At 33.3% G+C, this 24,051-nt stretch overlaps 1 protein-coding gene across 1 annotated transcript; it reads left to right on the forward strand.

Moving 5' to 3' along the window:
• Positions 1-622: 622 nt before the first annotated feature.
• Positions 623-20,727, forward strand: LOC129232637 (protein FAM161A-like). The gene is made up of 4 exons (XM_054866768.1): positions 623-1,467; positions 5,966-6,133; positions 11,774-11,873; positions 20,593-20,727. The coding sequence occupies exons 1-4, from the start codon at positions 623-625 to the stop codon at positions 20,725-20,727; spliced, it is 1,248 nt and encodes a 415-aa protein (XP_054722743.1).
• Positions 20,728-24,051: the final 3,324 nt, after the last annotated feature.

Here is a 24,051-nt window from a genome sequence, read left to right on the forward strand (position 1 = left end):
TGATCACGTGCTCCAATCCACCAATCAACAGCTGAAAATGGTAACCGGTGAGATAACCGATAGATGATAGAACGCTGCGGTTTGAACCTTTCCGAATTCATATTAGAGCTCACTTTGCTCCTCATAGAGATAACATGGGAAACGGAATGCCCGTAGCATGGAAGTGACGTTTTCGATTATATGTTAGACATCACTGAATGACTTCACCAGCAGATAGCCAATCAGGGAAAAGCACTGTCGACCGGTGAGATTCGTCGAACGCAACCCATGTATGCCGCCAGCGCCATCTAGACCTGTGTTCGCATCTCACTTGAAGTGAAGTAAATGATTAAATAGTAAACAAGGTGGGTGTTCTGGATGAAATTTGATTTTTGTTCCACTTCCCGCGCAATTTAAAAGGAAAGAGTTTTTATTTGCATTCAGCGTAACAAATTATGATGCACAAGCCGTGATTTTCCTCCTGAAATGAAGCATATTCATGATGAAACATAATTTTGTTATGGATTTGACCGATACGTTTGGTTTTGTGCCAAATTGTTTGGACGATGCTAAAGAATTTCACCAAATACAAGCTGCCGCCGTCAAATCTTTGGAACGAATTCAGTGTATTTACGAGCAAATAATGACACCGAGTGATATTAATTTGCCGACTCCTAGTTTTGAGTTCGAAGAACTTCGAACACCACCGGATTCGCCCGTTTCGGAACGCAGAAACCGAAACGTTCCAACAAATGCCGCCTTCAATGAGCTGTGTAGCAACTGTAAAAGTGTCATTTCTCACTGTAATTACTGTAAGTTCTGTGTTTGTGACGATTTGAGGGACGGTATTAGCAATAATTCCACAGAATTTCGGGAGGTAACGCACAGAAAACGGCTTCATCCACGAAATTCCAGCGAGACTGTCAAGGTGACCGTGCCCCAACCTTTTGCCCTGAGTCACATGGACATCTCTCGAAAAATGGCGGCAGAAGTCAAAATGTGCAAATTGAAAGAAGATTTAAAAAACCAGGCAGAGAAAGAGATGAACGTCAAAATTCGGAGCAAGCCGGTTCCGAAAAACACTCGTCTGCCGCTGTACGAGAAAATGGTGGAAGAGGGTAAAAAAAGAAAAGCCCAGAGGAAGGAAATAGGTATGGAAGTGAGTCGCAACAACATTCCAAGTGGAGCGATGTCCGGTTCCACGGATGCGATGGCCGAAGAAAAACAAAAAACTTTCAAAGCGAAACCGTTACCCAGGCATATTTTGAGCGACAAAGTATCGGAAAAACTCAAAAATAAAGAAGAGTTGAGAAAAATGCTGATAGCCCAGAGGGCTGAAGAAATATTGATGTCGGCTCGATCCCCTTTTTCCGAGAGACCTCGAAGAACTCGTTCCGAGGTCGATTTGACCGATGTCGTTTGTAAGCACGATTCCAGAACTTCCAAGAAGAATATCTCTGCCATTACGGACAGACTGTACGTTAAAAAGTGCAGGGAAGCGATGGATGACTGGAACAAAAAGGTCCTGGACTTTGACCGAAAGGAAGAATCGGGGAATAAATCCAAAACGTCCCTTCCGCTCTCCACGTTGCCATTTTCTTTCTTCCCCATTCGAATGTCCCATGCCGCAATGTCCAGAGAGAAACAAATTAGGTAGTTTTTTTGTTTCGGTGAACACAGAATATACCTATGCACCTTGATACTTCTTTTTCCTGCACTACCTTAAAAAGATATACTTATTTTCTTTGGTAGGATTTTTCATTATAGATTTTTTGACTGACTTTTGTTTATGTTACTTCGACTTCAAAAATATTTTCCTGCAATGATTGCATCTGTTTAGGTTATGTTTCAAAATAAGATTTCGGTACTTTTCCGTTAAAAGTACTGAAGGGGTATTCTACGGTATTTTTGACATTATGTAGAGTCCGTGACGTGACCTATTTTTGCCATAACTTTTTAATTTACCGTTTGATTTGCAAATTATTTTATTTTGAGCTGGTGTGCTGGTAGGAAAAGATCAAAATAAAATAATATGCTAATCAAACAGTAAATTAAAAAGTTATGGCAAAAAAGGTCACGTTACGGACTTTACTTAAATGTCAAAAATACCGTGGAATGCCCCTGAATTGGCCTACGTGTTCATTATTTTAGGTTATTTTAAATTATCCGTTGCTATTGCAAACTAAAAATTTTGTGGTTGCTCATATTCAATAATTATAATTTCTAAACTGGGGTTACCAAACACAATGTAGATATTGCCAACCACCTCTAGCAGGAAAAGTGACTAGATGTATATGCTATTAGACAGAGCCTGATTACCGCAGGGGCATGTGGGGCACAGGCCTCTCCTCTTAGATTTCAGGGGGCCCAAAATCCCCTTAATTTATCATGCTGATTAAAATTAAATAATGATTTCACTCAGAATCTATAGTACGATAATATTGATAGTTTTGCAAATGTCGAAACAAGGAAAAAATCTATTTGTTGATAAAAATTCTCCTTAAAAATGTGATCTCTTTGCAAATCAGAAAACCACTCCAAATTTAGTCTGTATTTACTATTAAAAGTTATATCATAGATAATTTTGGTATTTACAGTTTACTGCAATGGGCAAAGTTTAACCACATTTTATACTACTGTGTCTCTTCTACTTTTTAAATGTATATATTATATTGAGATATGAGGTATCACCAAATTTAGTATGGTTGTGTAAAAACGCAAGTATCGAAATAGTTTATTGATTAGACATATTAAAAAAAAGCTGGAATGGGGAGGGGGGGGGGCACAAAATGAATTTCGTTCCCAGTGTCTTCAAAAATCTTAGTCGGACCCTAGGGGGGCCCTGAAATAGAAATGTGCCCCACGTCCAATGTCAGGATGATCGGGCTCTGCTAATAGATGTAACTAACGATATTTGATTGTTATGATGCACATTTGTTTTGATTTTAATACAAATATTTAGGTATATAAATTAAATAACTTAAAGTTAAGAACATTGAATGTTATCAAACTTTGGGATGACTTCTACCTTTTGGCCGTCATTATTAAATGCAGTGAATAAATAATAAAGATAATTATTTAACAGATTGTTACATCTAGTTTTATCACATTAGAAAAAAACAAAGTGATAAACTTTTTTTTTTTTTTTTTTTTGTAAGTGATAAAAACATCCAAATGTTTTTTTTTTATATACTGAAATATTTCCCCAACAGATCTTAAATTATAATTTCAATTGAAATAAGGCACTATGTTGCTTGGAGATGGTAGGATACACATTATGCCCAATCCGATATGTCTGGAGCAAATTTTACAAAAAATGTGGTGGTATACTGCTGTGTATGAATAGCTTTGAAACTACCCCTATATATGTCTTCTCTCAATTTTAAACTCATTTACTGCTTTGGAGCTGCTGTAATATGAGGGTTTTAAGATTGAATTCTATTGAGAAATGTAATCAAGAAATCATCTACTGATTTTATTCTATAACTTTTAATGAGAACCAAGTTTATAAATTAAAGCTTTAGCTTTAAAAAACATGTTTTATATTTTATCGGATCTTTCGGATAAGGGCTTTCTCGCCGAAACATTTGATCCGATTCAAAAACTGCTTCTACACACAATATTAGTTAACAAAACTTTGCTGAAAGTTGCTAGTAGTTGAAGAAAGTTATAAAAACAAACTAGTGGGTCGGCAGAGGTAGATGTAAATTGAAAGTGAAAGTTAGACGCCAACTAGTTGCCAATGGTAGTTATTTTCTTATTAGTAGGTAACTAATTTGTAGTCTTTTTTTTTTTTTAAATCTAAGGACAGTAACTGAAAATTAGAAAAAAAGAAGCCCGGAGTCGGCATGTTTTCCAGCGACTCCGACTCCTTTACCCCAAAATCTGTCCGACTCCACAACCCTGTGTGTACCCTCCCCAGTGAGCTAAATTAAATTTATTTTAGCAACCAGTTCCTTGGCACTCTCAACTTATACTCTACTCTATCAATTAGCAGCTATAGTAGTATTAAAATTTCATCACCAGCCCCAAAGCAGAATACTTTATGATGTTCTGCAACCCAAAATCATTTGACCAAAACTGTTCTGAAAGTACTTCAAGCATTGTAGGCGAAAAAAAATGATTTTCCACAAATTGGATGCCAAAAATCAAAATCATTTCATATAGGATTTTTTTTTCTTTAAATGGACTGTTGCTATTTATTTCTGTGCAAATGAGATATTTCCAGAAACATCACAGCTTTCAAACAAATGACTAATTAAAGAGAACTAAATTTGGAAAATTAGTTGATCATGAAAATTAAAATCAAAAAAACTTGAACAAGGTGTCATACTTAAACCGATTGAAATTCTCCAAAATTAGTTTATACGCTTTCTAGAATACATAGAAAGAGCAAAGATACAAAGTTTTATAAAAATCTGAATCTTGGTGTCAAACCACATTTTTTGGTTAATTTTACATGGCTTGAAAACATTTAACACACGTTTCAAATCTTTAGGGAATCAGCAGACAACCTTTGCAATGTAATTCTGAGTAAACTCTCTTATGGTTATGGTCTACTTTTTGCACTGAATTTAAATATTTTTAAAAAATAGCTATCAAAAATCAAAAGTGGCTACCATTTTTCGTGTGTCTCTGTTAGCCAGTCAGTGGCTACCATTCAGTCTAGAGCTGTAAAACACAAATAAGGGATGTGGCACTCTACCCGAGTAATTTCTCTAAATTGAAGTGAACAGAATGCAGTTTTAGATTTCTTTTATTTACCCAATATCCCCTCTGATCCGCACTCGGTCAGGGTTGGCAAAAATCCATTTTTTTTTTTTTTAAACCATAGACCCAGGGTTTTTTGGGTTTTTTAAACTAAAACCCAAAAAAAAACCAACTAAAGCTGGGTTTTTTAAAAAGAAATTTGTTTCTTTTTTTGTCTTTTTTTTAGGGAAAATGTGGAGTACTTGTAGCATATTATAGCGTAAGTATATGGACAAAGCACAAAAATTGTCTGGGGGTGAAAAAAGCTGGAAAATTCAGCGTTTTCTGAAGAAAAGTATAAAAGATGATAAATCCAAGAATGATGAAGTTTCAGATTTTTTTGTTTCCGATTACCAACAGTTAAGGCAAAGTTACTTTTCGAGTGATAAAATCTTTTGTTCGTTTTTAATTACTACATTTTTTTTTTTTTTGCATTTTACTTTATTGTATTTCATTTTGTTATGTAAAACTACTGTAGAACCTCAAGTAGTTTAAATCCCTTTTTACTGAATTCCAGCTTAATCAAGACATTTTTTGAATTTTATGTTGCCTGTTTTTCTATTTCCATGTACAGAGTAAGAAATGTTAAACATTTCGTAAGATAATGAAAATACTGTACATTATTCTGTTTTCTGTCCAACCGTTTGTAAAACCTGTTAATTTCTAAAAAAATATACCTTGTTTACTCGAGATTTGTGACAAGATTTGTGTTGGTTTGCAGAAAATAATTCACATGAAAGCCTTTTAGCTAGAGTAGTTTCCCCTGTACAATCTACAAATATTGAGAAAATCAGACGTGACAGGACTTAGTCAAGATAATTTGAGTTATTTATTGACCAGTTAAAGAAAAAAGTTAAATATATTTATTTCAAATTTTTGAAGTATTTTTTTAATGACATTAAGAGTTAAGAAATACTATTAAGGTTCAAAATTTTTTATGTTCATTGTCTGTGGTGAAGAACAAATAAAAAAGAAGTTTGAATTGTGAAAGTATTTAAATTAATTTTTTTTTGAAACTTCTCAGAAAATTTAAAAAACCCAAAAGTGGGCTAAATAATGGATTTTTTTTAAATGGGTTTTTTCAAAAAAACCCATTGGGTCCAATCTGGCCTTTGAATCTCCTGTCGAGTATTTATTCTTATCTTTTTCTGAAGTATTACTCAATGTGTCGAAAACAATCCACTTTTTCTGTTCCTACCGACCATTCACTGAAGTGACCTTTGAGTTTTTTCTCCAGGGAAGAGATACTGGCACGAAAAAGGAGAGAAGAGGCTCTGGGCGATTCGGAAGAGGACTTGGTGCGGAAGAGGAAGGAGGCCTTGAGATCGATTCTGCCACGTCTCAAGAGTCTGCTGCCCGTCTTCGATTCTCAGAGGGAGATTGAAGACAAAGTGAAGAATTTCAGGTGACTCGCTGTCAATTGATCTGATTGGGAAGATGTGTGGGATCAAAGTTGAATTGTAATGTTTGAAAATGTGGAGTATGTTTATGTTTCAGTCTTGTGTATTTTTTTTATTTTCCTTGCATCATTTTTTGAAAGTTTCATGCATGTAAGTTTTCTTTTCAATCATTGAAATAGGATTTTGTTTTCTTTTCAAGGTTTTCAGACATGTTTATCCTTCGGTTTGGTTCATATGACTTCTTACAAGAAATGTACCGAATGTTCGATTGTCTATTCTGCAGGCAAACCGAGTACTTCAATATTCAGCAACTGAATAGAAAAATTTTTTAAATGTTTGATAATTGGTTTAAACAAGTATATATTTTTTTTGACTTTGAATGAAAGTTACAATATACACAGCCCAAAATTAATTCAAACTTACTACGTTTGTTACATTTAAGGTAATTTTAAGATAAAAGAAAACACTTATTAAGATGTTAAATTTAAATTTTAGTTTTTTATTTTTGTTTAAATCTTATGACACATTACATTAGCCTTACCAGCGTTAGAAATCGGTAAAAATTTGTTCTGGTCCTTTGGACCAGTCAACATGAATATGTACTAGTTCACAGACAACATCACTGGTCCATTTTAAATTTAAGAATAATATGTTTGCAACTAAATTATTTGCACTTAATTATTAAATTTATTAAGTTAAATAAAACTTTCATTTTTAACTAATTTATTAAAATTAAATGAAACACTAAATTGTGGTTATTATTAGAGAAAAAAGTACTTGAAAGGGCAAAATTACTGTATTGCAAATTAAGCTGAAAATGGTAAACTACCAAATACAAAAGTGACGACCAGCAACAGGCTCTCGGCCCAGCTAGGATGGTCAAGTTACAATCCCCAGTGAAGATCAATGGCTCTCTTAAAACTATCTCCTCCCTTGCTCATTACCACCTCTTCTGGTAAGCTGTTCCAAGGTTCCACTACCCTGCTAAAATAATTTTTCCTAACATTCATGTTAGCCTGAGATTTAAATAGCTTAAAACGGTGATCCCTTGTCCTGTTTTCAGTGCTAAACTTCAGCCCCCGTAACATCTTTCATTTTAATAAATTTAAATAACTGAATCATGTCCCCTCGGTCTCTTCTTTGCTCAAGACTGTATATTTTTAGCCTTCGAAGCCTGGAATCGTAGTCTAAATGAGAAAGTCCATTTATTAGCCTTGTAGCCCGCCTTTAAACCCTTTCCAATACATTAATATCTTTCTTAAGATAAGGAGACCAAAACTGAACAGCATACTCCAAATGAGGTCTTACCAAACTTCTATATAAGGGCAGAAGACCTTCTTTAGACTTGTTTAAAATAGATCTATTGATAAACCCAAGCATCTTATTGGCTTTGTTACTAGCTATGCTGCACTGTTGACTAAACTTTAAATCCTGACTTATTAAGACGCCCAGATCAGTAACGTTTTCTGCCTGACTAATGACTGAACCTTGCAAATCATAACTTGTACACTTATTTCCATGCCCTAAATGTAGCACTTGACATTTCCCAACATTTACAGCCATACCCCATTTATCAGCCCACTCCGTAATATGATCTAGATCCTCTTGCAGCTGATTTGCTTGTTCTTCATTTTCTACACTCCCCATAACTTTGACATCATCAGCAAAACAGTTCATGTTCCCAGAAATATTTTTGTGAATATCGTTCATAAAGACAATGAACAAAACAGTCCCTAACACTGATCACTGAGGAACCCTGCTTAAAACCTCACTCCATTTTAGAATAATTTCCCCTTACAACTACCCTTTCATTTCTTCCGGTCAGCCAGTTTTTTACTCAAATGAAAAATTTCCCTCCTATTCCTGTATCAGCTAATTTGCTAAGTAGAGCAACACGCGGTACCTTATCGAAAGCTTTTTGAAAATCAATGAAAACAACATCTACAGGCTTCTTATTGTCTAAAGCGATGGTAACTTTGTCATAGAAATGTAATAAATTAGTTGCACAAGATTCACCTTTCCTGAAACCACACTAAAAAATAGTCAATAGATTATTAGTCTCTAAAAAATTTATTATCTTAATTTTTATCAATGTTTCAAAAAGTTTGCAAACCACCGAAGTTAGACTCACAGGTCTATAATTTCCCACACTCCCTTTAGACCCTTTCTTGAAGAGCGGTGTAATGTCAGCCAGCTTCCAATCCTCTGGCACTGTCCCCAAGTTATAAGAAGCATTGAAAATATTTACAATTACATCTGCTAATTCCTCTGCACATTCAGCTAAAATTTTCGGATAAATATTATCTGGCCCCGGAGCCTTAGTCTGTTTATTTTTTTTCAAATGAAGTAAAACGTCATCCCTGGAAAAAACAAAGTCCTTAAGCTGTACTATAGCTTGTGTCTTGTTGGTGTCAATTTTTGAGATGTAAGATGAATGTAAAATTCTTTAATTAATGTATTGGAAAGGGTTCAAAGGCGGGCTACAAGGCTAATAAGTGGACTTTCCCACTTAGATTATGATTCCAGGCTTAGAAGGCTAAAAATGTACAGTCTTGAGCAAAGAAGAGACCGAGGGGACATGATTCAGTTATTTAAATTTATTAAAAGGAAAGATGTTACGGGGGCTGAAGTTTAGCACTGAAAACAGGACAAGAGGTCATTGTTTTAAGCTATTTAAATTTCAGGCTAACATGAATATTAGGAAAAATTATTATTTTAGCAGGGTAGTGGAACCTTGGAACAGTTTACCGGAAGAGGTGGTCATGAGCAAAGGAGTAGACAGTTTTAAGAGGGCCATTGATCTTCACTGGGGATTGTAAATTGACCATCCTAGCTGGGCCCAGAGCCTGTTGCTGGTCGTCACTTTTGTATTTGTATTTATTTATGACATAACGTGTTACCAAATCAGTTTTAAGTTGTCAAATCACATATCAAGAAAGTAGTTGTGCAGAGTTGCAAATAAACATAAACCAAATCATCCATTTATCATATTAATTTGTCTTTTCTTTTAGAATGATTTATTTTAAAGTAACAATTGTACAGTAGAGAACCAATTATCCGGGAAGTTCGGGACCATCGCTGTCCCGGTTATCTGAATTTCCCGGTTTTCTGGATCGCTAAAAAGCGCTATTGGCCGTTTGTTTATGACACTTAAATTACTATAATAAATAGTAATACATATTGAAATTAGAAGAAGACAGTTCAGAAATGTTTATAATTGAAAGTTATCCATAAGATCTGAGACCCTCATATTCATTTTGAAAGGGGGGGGGAACGTATTTTTCCATGTTTCAAAACAAAAGAAAATGAAGGGAAGGGCAAGCAACAAGTTTTTGGCAGACATGTGATTTTTCAGTATTTTTACTGAATTCAGTACTTTTTGAGAGAACAAGATACTATAGGCTGAAAAAAAAGAAGGAGAATTGGAAGTTAAATTCAACACAATCCAGTTAATTTCATGCATCCAATTAAAATAATCTGTTATGTAGATATAAAAATACATGGGAGAGCTTTCAGCTGTAGTAAGATATACTAACTGTTGTGTTAGTTCACACAGCCATGCAGTTTCAGTATTTTTCATCGTGTTTGGGACACATGTCTGTTTTGAACATAAATGTACGATTTTTCTACTATAGTGTTTGAAAGAATTTGTTCTCTTTAACACGTTTTTTTTTTATTTTAATTTCTTGTAACGGTTTGGTGTTTGCGATTACGGTAGATTTTGATAACTATTGCTTTTGCGTTAAATATCAATAGAAATTTGATTTATGAATCTTGCATTTAACGATTTCTGGATTCCACTATCAACTATCCAAAAAAATTCGCAAATCTGGTTTTCGGTGTTTCCTGCACTTTTCCAACATCACTTACGCTCCAAACGGCTTTAATTAGAGACTATTCAATAGAATATTGCATTAGAATATGACAATATTCATTTCTTTAGTATTCAGTTGGAATAAAACACGAAAATTTTAGACTTTCGAGTGTACTTTTTAATTCAAGAAAATATTTCGGAAACGTTGCTCCGCGTTGAGGATAACCCTCTGAGGTTCGTATTTGTAAAGATTTTCCTGAATTATAGATGAGTAATATGGTACTTATTAAAAAACCCCTCATATTCTATTAGGTATTTCAAAAAAAATGCTTAGTTTTTCAAAAATTGCCGAAAATGCGCATTTTTTAAAAATGGCGGGAAAATCGGCAAAGGGTTGCCGGTTTTCTGGTTTTCCGGTTTTTTGGTTCCCGGATAAAAGGTTCTGCACTGTACATAATGTGGATAAATTTACAATGATATATGGAAATGCATCAACATTTTTACAAAATAGATTAATATTTCCCAGTATGAATTGGTGTGAAGTTCAAATATTACTGTTAAAAAATTTTGAGCCAACTATCCCTCATTTGGTTTGAATTTTAACCGAAAATTTGGTGTTTTGCAAAATGTGATGTTCGGTGCATCTCTACTTCTAACATCTTCGATTCATTTTGGTAAATTTCATGTTCTGGCCCTATAACCTGTATTTATTTATGGCAAATGACTTTTCTGGGATTCCCTTCATTTAAGGCTTGTATCTTTTGCATTGGAAAAAAGGTATCATCTGTGCTCGTAACCCTGCAGCATGTGTACCATGCAATATTTTATTGCTTACCATTTAACCAATTCTAATATCACCCCTCCGATAAGCAACCTTTTTTCCACAGCCAGTTTTCTATGGATTCATTTATAAAAATGATTGCTTTCTAGAAGTTTCACTGTAATCAATGTTGCCCATAGTGGGAATTTATGAAAGTCTGTATCAAAATATCATTCTGGGAATATTTATTTCTTGTTTATTATGAAAAAATACCAAAGAAAAAGTGTTTCAGACATTAAACTGGGAATTATAAATGTTGCATCGCTACCTACTCTCCTGGTTCTTTCCGAAAAAACCCAAATTTCGATGCCTTCTCCCAAACTCTCTATCAAAGTAAATATCTCCTGAATTGTCATCAAAACAACAAATTCCCCCAAGAAAGGGATTTTTCAGTGATTAGAATTTCAGAAAAATCCCTACAGATTCTATCTCAAAATCCTTTTCATAGTTGAGTATGAAAATTGCCATGTGTCCGATCTGATTTGAACCCTTTTAATTTCATCTTCTTTCATTCTAAAACTTTTATTACCCTAAATTGCGGTAAAACATCCCCGATTTTCTTCTGTACCTCCTAAATTTTTACCGGCTCCAAGGTTCCTCTCACAAAAAAGAAAAAGCTTATACGTCTTTCAAAACATTTTTTCATGCCCACAAATTTGTAGATTTTGGGTCCTATACCTGCTCAATGTAAGAAATCCCTTCCTAAACTTCAAAGCTCAGAAAAGTTTATTTGTATTTTTTAGTTTTTACATTCGTAAAATAAATCAATCCACCCTGAAAAAGTCATTTTTCAAGGTGGCCGCTTTTAAGAGTACTGATCACTGGGAACTAACTAAAAATATAACTCTGATCTGCTAAGGGACATCCAATTTGAACGCATATGTTGAGGGTGGGTTTTTTTTTTGCAATATTTCTATTGAATGTAAAATTGAAAATTTTTACATTCAATAAAACTACATTAAAATGGCTCAAACATTTTCACTGCAGTGCTTGACTGTCATTTCTTTTCAGGGCCACACAGACCCACAGGCAACGAGAATACGAGAAAGAACTGGAAGAAATCATGATGCGGGTTTCCAAACAGCTCTTGTTGATTGAGAGACAATCAAAGGTTTGCTCCGATGTTTAAAGATGTTCATAACATATACCTTTATTAAGAAATAAAACTGTACTTTTCTTAAGCAGTAAGTTAATGTAAGAAACAGCTGCATGCTATGATATCATCATATTCATTTCTTTATTTATTTATTATTATTCTATTTATTTATTAATTTTTGCCATTTGCATTCCTATTCTGCTTTTAAATACATGACCTCGTGTGAACTTGTTTCATGCTTATGTATGCTTATCATGTTTAATGGACAATTTAAAGGAAATATTTTCATAACATTCTGCATTGCCACTTTTAAGGGTATTTACTCACGAGGGAGAGCTAAAAATGACTGTACCCTATAAATTTAAGATTTTGGCTAAAGCTGAAAAACAAAATATTTTTTCCGAGATATTAATAAGGTTGATATAGTGAAACCTGTATATAACAATACTGTTTATAACAATAAACCTGTCTATAAAGATATTTTCCTCACTCCCAGCAAAGTGTCCGCATCTATAATCAAACTGTCTATAACGATAACCTGACTATAACAATATTTTTTTAGGTTGCTACCATATCGTTATAGACATGTTTTACTGTACAGTCGAGTCCCGACTTACGCGAGGAATGCGTTCCAAGACTCCTCGCTAAGTCTAAATTTCCAGGGTTCGTACGGGTCATGGAAATCCCGGAAAGTCATGGAAAAAAAATAAGCAAATTTCAAACCTGGAAAAGTCATGGAAAATTTAAATTTTCATTCAAAGTCATGGAAATTTATTTAAGGTTATGGAAAAATGTCCTTAGCTAAGAAAAAGTAACTATCTAAAAGAGCATTAAAAATCTTGAGTGATTTAACAGTATTACACATAAAAGCTATTAAAACTGGAAAATAGAACGATCCCAAAAACAAATCTGAATTTTAAAATCTCATTGCATCCACTTCTGTTGCAGCCACTCGTCTTGTTTTGCAATGTAATTTTATTGCTTGCACATCACTCATTTTGAATTTACCATTATTTTCAACACTTCTTACATTTTTTATTCTGTAGTAGCGAACTTGGAAATTCTTGATTTTTGCCAGGCCCACTCAGAAATGCAATTCGATTGCATCCGAGTTCGTTTCCATCCCTCATAAAAACTTGATTATTAAATGTATCAGAGTTTATTTTAATTTGTTGAAGGTTTTAGAAAATAAAGATCTTTAGTCAGGCGATAGCATACAGAAATAGAGGAATTCTAATACTCTAAAACAATAGTGCCCAACATACCGCACGCACGCAAAACTCAATGTCAGGAATCAAAACGCCGTTCTACAATTTTTAAACCTATTAATTAGTATGCATTTGAATATGTGCAGATAAAAGTACATTTAAATCGAAAGATTTATTCACTACTGAATTTTTTTTTTTTTTTTAATATCTGGCTTAGAAACATTAATAGCTATTAATTAATGTGCAAATAAAAGTACATTTAAATCAGAAGATTTATTCACTACTGAATTTTTTTAAAAAAAAGTAAATATCTGGCTTAGAAACATTAATTTACTACAGAATGTGGCTTTACTTTAAAGAACCAAAATACTGTTAAGTTATGTGGATGATTAAATGCATTGTTGATACTAAAAGGAAACTTTTGAAGCAAATTTATTGAAACTTATTAATGAGTCATTCAATCTTTGTCCCATTCATTATCATTCTGCCTGTTTACAAAAAAAAAAAAAAAATGTTGGACATTAAACATCATTGTATTCCATTCACTGTATTTTTACTTAAATTTATGTGATGAAGACAAATAAGAATAGCTTAGGTTTTTTGGTGAACACTGATATTTTTTCAATCACAAGTAAGTGCTTCAATGAGGAAGTGACATTCACGTAAAAGTTTTGCTGATGCTCATTTCCAAAAAAAATGGCTGGCTTGATAATAAATTGTACTATTCTCTTCATATAACAAGGTCATGAAATTTTTTATGAAGTCATGAAAAAGTCTTTGAAAAGTCATGGAATTTTTTCATCCAAATAGAGTATGAACCCTGAATTTTGCGTTGTGGAAAAAATATATGCATACAATTTTTTTAGAAGCATACCAAATTCGTTCAGACACTTATAAACATCCCTCATACTTCTTTAAAGCATTCCTCGACAATACACTACAGTTTCTTACTTAAAGAACTGAACTTTTCTTGTATTTAAAAAATAAAAAATTTTTATTCAACATGAAATACTTTAAGATACCCAAAATGAATGATCGATGGGAGGAAAAAACATAGAATAAAACAACACGGTATGTACAGTATGTAGTAATGATAAATGCTGCACTATAATAGTACTGTACGGTACATACAGTAACAATACTTATGAGTTAAAAAATGAAGATAATGATGATTTATGCTCCATGATCAGATTGTTATTCTTATTGAATACATTTTTAAATACGGTTGCTTCGCCTTTTCTTTTATAACGTTTCAATTTATGGCAACAGATCCTCTTCCTGATCTCTTTAATCCCCAATACAAGAGCAGCTTCCATTTTCAAAATATTTACATTGATAGACTGCTCTGCAAGCTTCAATATGGAAACTAAGTTCTAAACTTTTACGGATATCTTTTTGTTTCGACTTTTAATTGTACATATGGAAGATTCACTCATATTTATTATCGCGCTACCGTCGATGTTTGTTAAAAGCATATAGAGAATCTCAGCCTTGTTTTTTTTAGTCAAACTTTCTTTTTCTTCCCATTTTCACAAACCCTTTGGATGAAGGTGCCACTAAGGTGCCATTATATTTATCAACTTTCATATTTAGAATGAAAAAAATACAGTCAAACCTTGATATCTCGAACCTCCTTATCTCGAAACCTTTGATGTCTCAAAACAAAAATTTTCTGCAGCATTTTTTTTAAAAAAACCCTATGTATTTTCCATAGTTATCTCGAAGTTTATTTTTCGAAACCCTTGATATGTCGAAATTTTTGCACAGAATCAAGTTTCAATTGTCGTTTTGCTTTGGCAATTTTTGTAGTAAAACCAGTTCAGAGACAATTGCTTAGCGTTTTTCATCCCTTTTCTTGGAAATTTTGTGAATAGGGGATTGGGACAAGATAATAGGGGAGTGTTGGTATGAAGGGCATGCTGTGTTTTCCCCAGAGTTTAGAGTCTTTGTGCATTTCTCTCGAACTTGTTGTCCGCTTTGAGGAAAGGGGTTCGATTTTTCATCCGTCAGTGTTTAAGCGAAAAAGGAAAATGCGTTCCTCATTTTCATCATTCAGTTTTTTTAACACCTACAAAATGGCTGCTGAGAACTTTTTGAATATGAGGATACTGGTTCAAGATAAAATTAGAATTTTTAAATTTTTAGGTGAAAAAAACAGGTTGAAATTGTTGCTCATTTCAAAATCTCATCCTGCGCACTTTCAACAATTAGAAAATTTCAAATCCAGTAAATATTGAAGACTACTTTATTGATCGTAATTCGAAGTGGTCCCATAGTACATATATAAATGCATATAGCGTACGTGTGTGTAAATGTGAGAGTTACTAGCGTAATTTTTTAAAAACCTTGATAACTCAAAAACTCGATATCTCGAAAAAATTTCCCGTCCCGAGAGATTCGAGATATTGAGGTTGTACTGTAAATAAATGAAAGATGCTGAGTGGTTATTTGATGCACTAACAACGTGATGCGTAGACTAATTTGATGTGGGAACTTTCGCTGTCAATGATGCTTAAAGGGATGTAATAACACTCACAAAATCAAAATTTATTGTGGGCGAAAAATTCGCCTTAGCTCTAAAATTCATTACCCGTGAAAAATTTGCATTATAGCCATTTCGCATAAGTTGAATCACGTTGTAGCGGGAGTCGATTGTACTGATTTTATGTGTTGAAAAGGATTGTAATTCATAAAGAATTTAAGTACATAAGATACAATCATGAATCATACAGGAGGCAAAGGTTAGTTTTTTATCTCTCGGAATAAAATACATATAAAAAATGTAACACTGTGATATAAATAGCTGTTTTTAAAATCTTTTAATATTTCTTATTAAATATGACAATTTAGGCTACAAAAATAATCTTTAAAATTATGGTTTCCTAAATGGTATTTTCAAAAATATTCTAACTGATGTTTACAGTTGTGTAGCTCATAGAGCAAAGTTTTTTCTGTACAAACACATTTTATGCTGCAGGGGAAAAATTGCTGGGTATTTTTAGCAGATAGGTCTTTTCCTCTCTTTTTTTCTCTCTCCATCAAAAGTTACCAGATTTTGAGAGTAAGTGTTCACTACATTTTATACACATAGTCTGGTTCTGAAAGGTACTTTCTGGCGACTGGAATAGCTTAGGGATTTTTTTTCTCATTATTTATCACTAATGGTACCCGCACGGCTTTGCCCGTAATAGAAAAATTAAAAGGTCTTTTGGTTCGCCTGTATATTTACAAATAATGTATGGTGAATTTTCTCGCCAGTTGGCTTGTACCCATGTTACAGTTCCACGTTATGATAATTTCGTAATTTACTCATCCATCTTATGATAGTTTTGTTCTTAAAATTGGAATAGAAAAAGAACCACATCGAATTTTCGAAGAATCGCTTTGAGGTGCACCCCCCCCCCCCCCCCCATGCTACAAACTAACTTTGTGCCAAATTTCATGAAAATCGGCCAAACATCTAGGCGCTATGCGCATCACAGAGAGCCCGACAGAGAGACTTTCTGCTTTATTATTAGCAAAGGTTTTTATTTATTTAAAGAATGTTTTGTTCTTTTTAATAAGGACTCTAGAAAAAGTAACTTTCGATTACTAAATGAGCAGAGGTTTCTGTTGATGCTTCACTTTAAGTTTGGCTTGCAAATTCGATAAAATGTTCCTAGAAATAATTTTGTATTTATTAGACCCTCGTTTTACGCGGGGGTTACGTTCTACGAAATGCCGCGTAAATCGAATCCGCGTAAATTGAGACCTAATACTAGTGTTAAAATAGGGGTTTGGTTCCGTAGATAACAAAATACTTCATTTTAGCGATGACTAATTGTATAATAAGTTTAATGTATATCGACCTTTATGCACAACATGTATAAAAAAACATTAATTAATTTTGTGTCCTGTTTATAAAGAGGAGCTGGCTCTGATAGTCTTTTGAAAGTCATTAAGAATTTTTCTCTTTAATTCTTAGAAGAGCATTAATGCATCCATGACGACTTGCGTCATTTCCATGATAGAATATTCCTTCACTAACTAATCAGAAAGATCATTTCAATTGTCTAGGAATGGCTCAAAATTTTCAATGGGAACATGTTTGGTTGTGTGTCACCGACATCGGTATCCTTGTTGGTTTTGGCCTCTGGTCACTCCTAAAAGCTCTTTTTCCAGGGAGTTGTGAACTGTGAGTTTAATATCTTTACTTCTAGCAAGAGCTCTGGAACCCATCCCATAAAATGTCTCCAGGGACTCAAGTTCGGTTATAAGCTCGTCAAAATAGAGTTTGTTACATGTGATCTGCAATCTTTAGGAGTTTGGATTTCGAAAGAGAGAAAAATCTTATCTGTTTACATTGCTCAAACTCATCCGCGTAAAATAAAATAAAGGTGTCAAATCTGAAACCGCGTATAATCGAAACCACGTAAAAAAATCCGCATAAAATAGGGTCTACTGTACTTTATTGTTGTGTCCTTCGCTTGAGTTTTGTTGGAAAGCAATTTGAATCTGGTATCAAAAACAGTTGCAATGTAAAAAAAAAAGTGCTCATGGTCTTTAATTGTTAAAAATTGCGTCTCCAAATTTTGAAAGAAAGCTTTTCGTGGTACTGCACCAATATTGTCAGCAGATTTATCTAAATATAAAATTATATTTTTCCTATTACAATGACTACAGGAATTAAATTTTCTAATAGAGAAATTTGGTTTGTATCTGCTAATTTTAGTAAATGTATGTAAAGATAGAAATTTATGAGATACAATGCTGAATCACCTCAGTTTATTTAAATTCATATTTAATTGAGAAACTTTTTGAAACAATACTTGTAACAGAAAATGATTGCTATTTTAAACTTAAATATAGAACTGTTGCGAAGGAAATATCTTCCTCTTTTGGTATTTTTTCGGCTGAACAGTGTAAAGTTTAAACTAAAAGTAGTAAATTTTTAAAAATTTGCTCCAAATAAATTTTTTAAATCTTTTATAATGCATGTTGAACTATTAACTGGACTTTAAATGCAACCTGAACTTCTCTTTTCATCAAAAAAGAGTTGACTTTTCGGCAGCCGAATGTAAGGCCTTGCTTACGTTTGACGAGCACGACCGGTTAGTTAATCATGTGACAGCTAATGATCACGTGCTCCAATCAACCAATCAACTGCTTAGAATGGTAACCGCTGTGGTAACCAGTTACGGTTACCACTTATACCGGTTAGTAACCAGTTACTTACCGTTCGACCGGTGAGTTTCGTCGAACGCAACCCTTGATTGTAGAAATCACTATAAGGGACAAATGTATTTTCGGTTTGGTCAGTCAATTGTTTCGCTTAACCATAGTCAGGCTACCTATTTGTAGTCGAACAAAATCTGAAATGACCCCTAAGATTTTGCCGAATGTTCACCTACAATTTCCCTAAAATTTGGTAAAAGTCTGCTGCAACTTTTGCATAACACTTATGACTTTTGTTGGATGTTCTTTCCTCTATGATCTTCTTGATTGAAAAATTTAAAAAGGGATTCCTTGTAATCTCGAAACAGGTCTTTGCAATAGTTTGCAATTTTTGAGTTTTTTAGAGGTCTCTTCTTTTTCAACTTTGGTTACTTCATTGTTTCCTTTGTTCCATTTCTGCAATAATTTTGTAAATTTTTACCCCCCCCCCTCCCACCGACACACAAAGGAAGGGGTTTATAAGTTTCACGTGTCTGTGGCACTCTAGCACCTTAAACAGATGGACCAATTTAAAAAAAAAATGTTCTAAAGGAGAGTTGATCAAAAGTGTTCTTAACTAGGTCGCGTTTTCTGATGACATTCATTAACAAAGATATTTACGCAGAAGGATGTATGTTAAGCCTAACCTATGACCACTTTGCCCGTCTCACTTAAGTTATTCTAAAAAATATATAAAATGAATCCAGCTCAAATGTTAATGCAGGTAAAATGGGAAGCTTCTTACAGGGCCAATCTGATGGAAATAAATGGACAAAATTTCTCTGAGAAATTTAAAGAGGTGCTCAGATTTTGAAATGTTTCAGAAGCAAACAAAACAGCTTTTTTCACTCAATAAAGTATTGCCGAAGCTAAAATTTTTTATTCAAAACTTAATTCCAACTTTTTTCGATCTGAAATAAAAATTTTATCCTCGTCCCTTTTATTTCAATGGATATCGCCTTTTATTTGATATATGACCACTTTACCCCACCAGAACCTATTGATTTGAAATCTAAATTTAATGCTTTTACTTGCCACAAAAATTGCGCAAAGTTAGCGTACATAATTGTCGTATGGTGGCGTAAAAACGATACTAGCAATAGTATATCATCATTAAAATTTTATAATTTAAAAGAAATTTTTTGATATCAAGTAAGCATTATTACTTTAGACAACAAAAACTAACCAGATCATAATTCTGTAGGTGCCTTGTAATATGAGAGACTGAATCACTTTAAAACATTATTGTGTAAAACCTTGATTTTTCTCCAATGCTGTTTTTTTGAATTGTGTAACTTTTGTTGCCCGGGTGCGGTAAGACCCCTATATATCGTCGCCTCAGAGTAACCGTAGGTATATCTTAGTGTTACTTCTGGGATTAGATATCTTGGTGTTTTTTTGTAAGTTACCGCCCTATAACCAGGGATAAGGCAGAAATACATGAAATACACCTCCTAAACTAAAAAACCTGCCTTGCCTTCAATCTTCGAGTTGAACCGAACCATTGCTTCGGTTACTCGTCTGGTCTGTGCTAATTCTATATTAGCTACTAGTTTGTTTGGCACGCTTGGCTTCCTTAAGAGGGTTTCCACCTCCAACTCATTCACTTCCTATGCTGGGCTGATGAGTGCTAATAAGCACGAAACTACAGTCCTTGACTGTAATGACTAAGCTGGCGATGCATTTCATGTATTTTAGTGTTGCTCTGAGGTGACGATATAGGAGCCGACGCATCAGCTTAACATCAGCCATTTTGGATTGTAGCTCCTATTTGAGTGCTTGTCTTTTCTGGCAAGTTATCAAGTTTTGGGGATTTTTCACTTCGAGCAATTATTAGCAACGCATGAATTGTTTGCTAAATTTAAAAAAATGGCAAAACTCGAAACTTTGTCCTGGTAACCCTAGCTTCTTAACAATGAAAAACCCAATCCAAAATAGCTAAACTTGAGCTGATACGCTGGCCTATATATGTAGCGGCTCTATGATGCGGTATATTTAATGCACAGGTAATACATTAAAATATATGCTTTTTGTTTTAAAATTTGATTGAATTGCATTGCATACATAATTAAAAATGATGCATGTTTGATACAGTATGTGACAGTATTTGATTACATTTTAAAGTGAAGATAAAATTTATGATGTTGTAAATTATCTCAAACAGAACAGTTCTGGTCAAATGACTGCATTACGGTATTCAGCCTTGGAGCTACAACAATTTTGAAAAGTATTTCTAGGAAAATAGCTGCTTTCAATGTTTTTTAACGAATTAAAGCTGAAGTTGAATCCCTTCCCTTTAATCGCCATTCATTCATTCCTCTACTTGTCCTTAGGTCACGAAAGAAGATGTGGGGCAAAGTCGTGGGGCGAGAGAAGGATCGAGTGGAGAACCCGATGGCGAATCGGATGCAACTGAGGAGGAGGAGGAAGATGCAGAATCGGAGACTACTGAAAACTCAGAGTCATGAACGATCAATATCGAATGTCACAGTGTTTTTGTTGACTTCATTGTGAGCAGGGTCTGAAAATATCATATTTTTGAAAATGTGCGATATTTTGATATATATCGGATATTTTGTTATACATCCTATATTTTCAATCAGCACAAACTAGCCTTCAAAGTAGTAAATGTATCCTCAAATCACTCTTCATTTTCTTATATTATTACACCAATATGTAGACTTAAAATTAAGGTTTCTTTCATTATTTATGTTGGATATTTCATTTTGCATTTTTATCAATTTTAATGGAGTTAGTTTAGCATTAGCTGTTTTAATTTTCTTCTGCTAGCTACTTTTACACAGTTATGATTCAGAAATTTTTTAAATGCATTAGTCGGTGCACAGTCATAAGAGAATTTTTTTTCTGACCAACATTTAATATATAATCAGGCAATTTTACATTAATTAAAATTGTTACATTACTAAAAATTTTATGAATATAAAATAGAAAAAAAAAAAAATATTTTCTTATATTAATGATGTATTAATACATCATAAAAATATAGTACATAACTTTTCGATTATTTTTAAGGGGTTAAGTACCTCAAAAATGATGAAACGATCAAAAAAAATTTTATTGCTTATTTCAAAGCTAAAAACTATTCTGAACACAGGGGAAAAGTTTCATTGCTTTAGTTCAAATATTTAAAAAGTTATGCGTGGTTTTAGGTCATGCTCGCTATGTGTTCTTATGCAAAAGAAAAACTTTAAACTGCTTTTTCTCGATGATGTGTTTTTTGTGTTTTCATGTCATTAGAATCCCTAAGGATTTTTTTCTATTAAAGATACAGCTTTAAAGTAATACTTTTTGCAATTGGGATAACATATTTGACAAAACTGTGCATTGGATAAGCATTTTATAAATTACTCAAATGTTTAGAGCATGTTAAACCTTTAAAAAAAAAACATTTTTTTTAAAAAAAAACTTTGATTTTTTACATAATTAATCACAGAAAATTTTCTAATAAACTCATAAGCAAATGAATGCACATATTTTTAGATATGATTATAGTTATTGTTTATCAAAAAACTTTTTTAAGATATTTAAAACATCACTGAAATAATAATCTAAATGTTAATTTTTTACTGTTTTACTAAAATGCTTTTTAAATAATGCTATGAATACGGAAGACAGGAGAGTAAATAACAGCCAAGTAACTGACTTCGGTTTCAGCTGTTAAACATGTCATAACTGTTAGATGATGCATTCTTATCTTTTAGTTAATTTTTAACTCAAGTAATGCCAGTTTGCCTATGCTATCAGAATAATTGTAATTTAGTGAGAACTGTGATTAAAATGTATAACAAATATAAAAAATCGTATCACTCATACTGAACTATAACTTTATTATTGAAAATGCTCAATGATATAGTTTTGATCTCATTCAAATTCAATTTAATTCTTTGTATCAGAACACTTTTTTTTTCTTTTAACATTGCATTGCAAGAAGCAAGTTGTAAAATGTTTGAATTATTTTAAATTATTTTAATCATCATATTAATGTTATTGAAAAAATCTAATTGAGTCTCAATTGTCAGTTTTAATTTTAAGTCTCCATTGGAGTGTGAGCAAAATGATTTTTTCTTATGTACATTTTTGAAATCCAGACAAACTTCCAGTTTTTTTGCCAGGCAAAATGACCGACCCTAGTTTAAACCAGCAACTTTACATCAGAAAAATGCATCTGGCACACCAAAAAATGCTTTCTTGTTGCGTATTTATTCTTTGTAATCATGTTAATACTAATTTAAGTGGAGAACACACGATGTATTTTAATGCATTTTCAAAATGAGATTAAACATCAAACATTTTAAAACCATGTCAAGATTTCAGAATTTGAGTAGACCTGACAAAAAAAATATGCTTTTTACACCCTCTTTCTTAGTGCTCCAGATTAAATCCAGATTTTTCTGTGTTTTGCCATCCAAACGTTTTACGGTATTGGCTGGCGTTAAGTTAGTATAAACTCACTATTCATATTTAGTATTTTTACAGTAATTGGTACTTTTTTTGTTCTTTATAAACGGTTTGATCGGGAAATGTTAATCAGCTAGTACACATAACTGTAGACTTTTTTTTTTTTTTTAGGTCCGGAAAGGGAAAAGAAATTGTTAGTCGGACCCCAATTTAACGACTTCATCGGAACCGAAACTTTTATACGTTAAATCGGGGTTATTCGTAATATCGGGGTGTGAAAAATAAATGGCACATACTTTACCTATAAGCCCTAATAAGAAATTCCACATAAATATCCGAAAGAAGAAAGTATACACTTTTTGTGTTTAGCATTCCACAAATTATTACACACTAGTTAATTCAAAATTTTAAAGTACTGAGTAATAGATTTTGACAATTTCTTTGATACTTGACTGGAAATAATTCTCTTTTGACTTGATGAAAAGAAGGAAATATTGTGTTTATATGTTTGTGGAAATATGTTTGTTTCCAGGCCATGTAAAGCACTTGAAAAAGTAACCGTTTTAATGGGAGTTTCATTATCGCTTTCTGCATCAAAATCACTATTCATTCGCTGCCCCCCTCGCCCATCAAAAATTTCAGATTCCAATAAAAGTGTTTTTCTGCTTCAGACATTATGAATGTGTCATTTGGAAAACAATTGACTATTTCCTCACTCAAATTGACAACAAAAAAAAATTTTTTTGGCTGTTGAAATGATTTGTTAATTTCGGGTTTATTATTCATTAAATAGGAGGTTTTGCTTTCATTTTAGTCGGGGGGGGGGGGAATAAAAATTCGCTAAATTGCAAAATTCGTTAAATTGGGGTCCTAATGTACATGTTGCTCAGTCCATTTGCATGGGTGTGACATTTTTCTGCATATATTTGCACTCCATTCTTGGAATTTTAAACTTTGGCTTTTAATTGTGATGGATGAAAGATGTTACAGGGCTGAAGTTTAGCACTGAAAACAGGACAAGGGGTCATTGTTTTAAGCTATTTAAATCTCGGGCTAACATGGATATTAGAAAAAATTATTATTTTAGCAGGGTAGTGGAGCCTTGGAACAGCTTACCGGAAGAGGTGGTAATGAGCAAGGGAGAAGATAGTTTTAAGAGGGCCATTGATCTTCACTGGGGATTGTAAATTGACTAGGACCAGCCTAGCTGGACCTAGAGCCTGTTGCTGGTCGTCACTTTTGTATTTGTATTCAAATATAAGGAACTATTAAACGGGATTTTCATTTATCCGATTGCCTTTCATCACGGTTTGTTCAGAGGGACGAGGTTGCACTGTGCTAACTTTCTAAAAAGTTTTCTTGTATTTAAAAAA

This window comes from Uloborus diversus, unplaced genomic scaffold (assembly GCF_026930045.1).
Source record: "Uloborus diversus isolate 005 unplaced genomic scaffold, Udiv.v.3.1 scaffold_13, whole genome shotgun sequence".
NCBI classification, from domain to species: Eukaryota; Metazoa; Arthropoda; class Arachnida; order Araneae; family Uloboridae; genus Uloborus; species Uloborus diversus.

Bases quoted from the DNA above. Each gene is read 5' to 3' on its own strand.
- LOC129232637 (XM_054866768.1), top strand. From the start codon at position 623: ATGACACCGAGTGATATTAATTTGCCGACTCCTAGTTTTGAGTTCGAA. The intron at 1,468-5,965 runs GTGCAGGGAAGC...TTTTTTCTCCAG, and splicing joins GACAGACTGTACGTTAAAAA to GGAAGAGATACTGGCACGAA. The intron at 11,874-20,592 runs GTTTGCTCCGAT...ACTTGTCCTTAG, and splicing joins TGATTGAGAGACAATCAAAG to GTCACGAAAGAAGATGTGGG.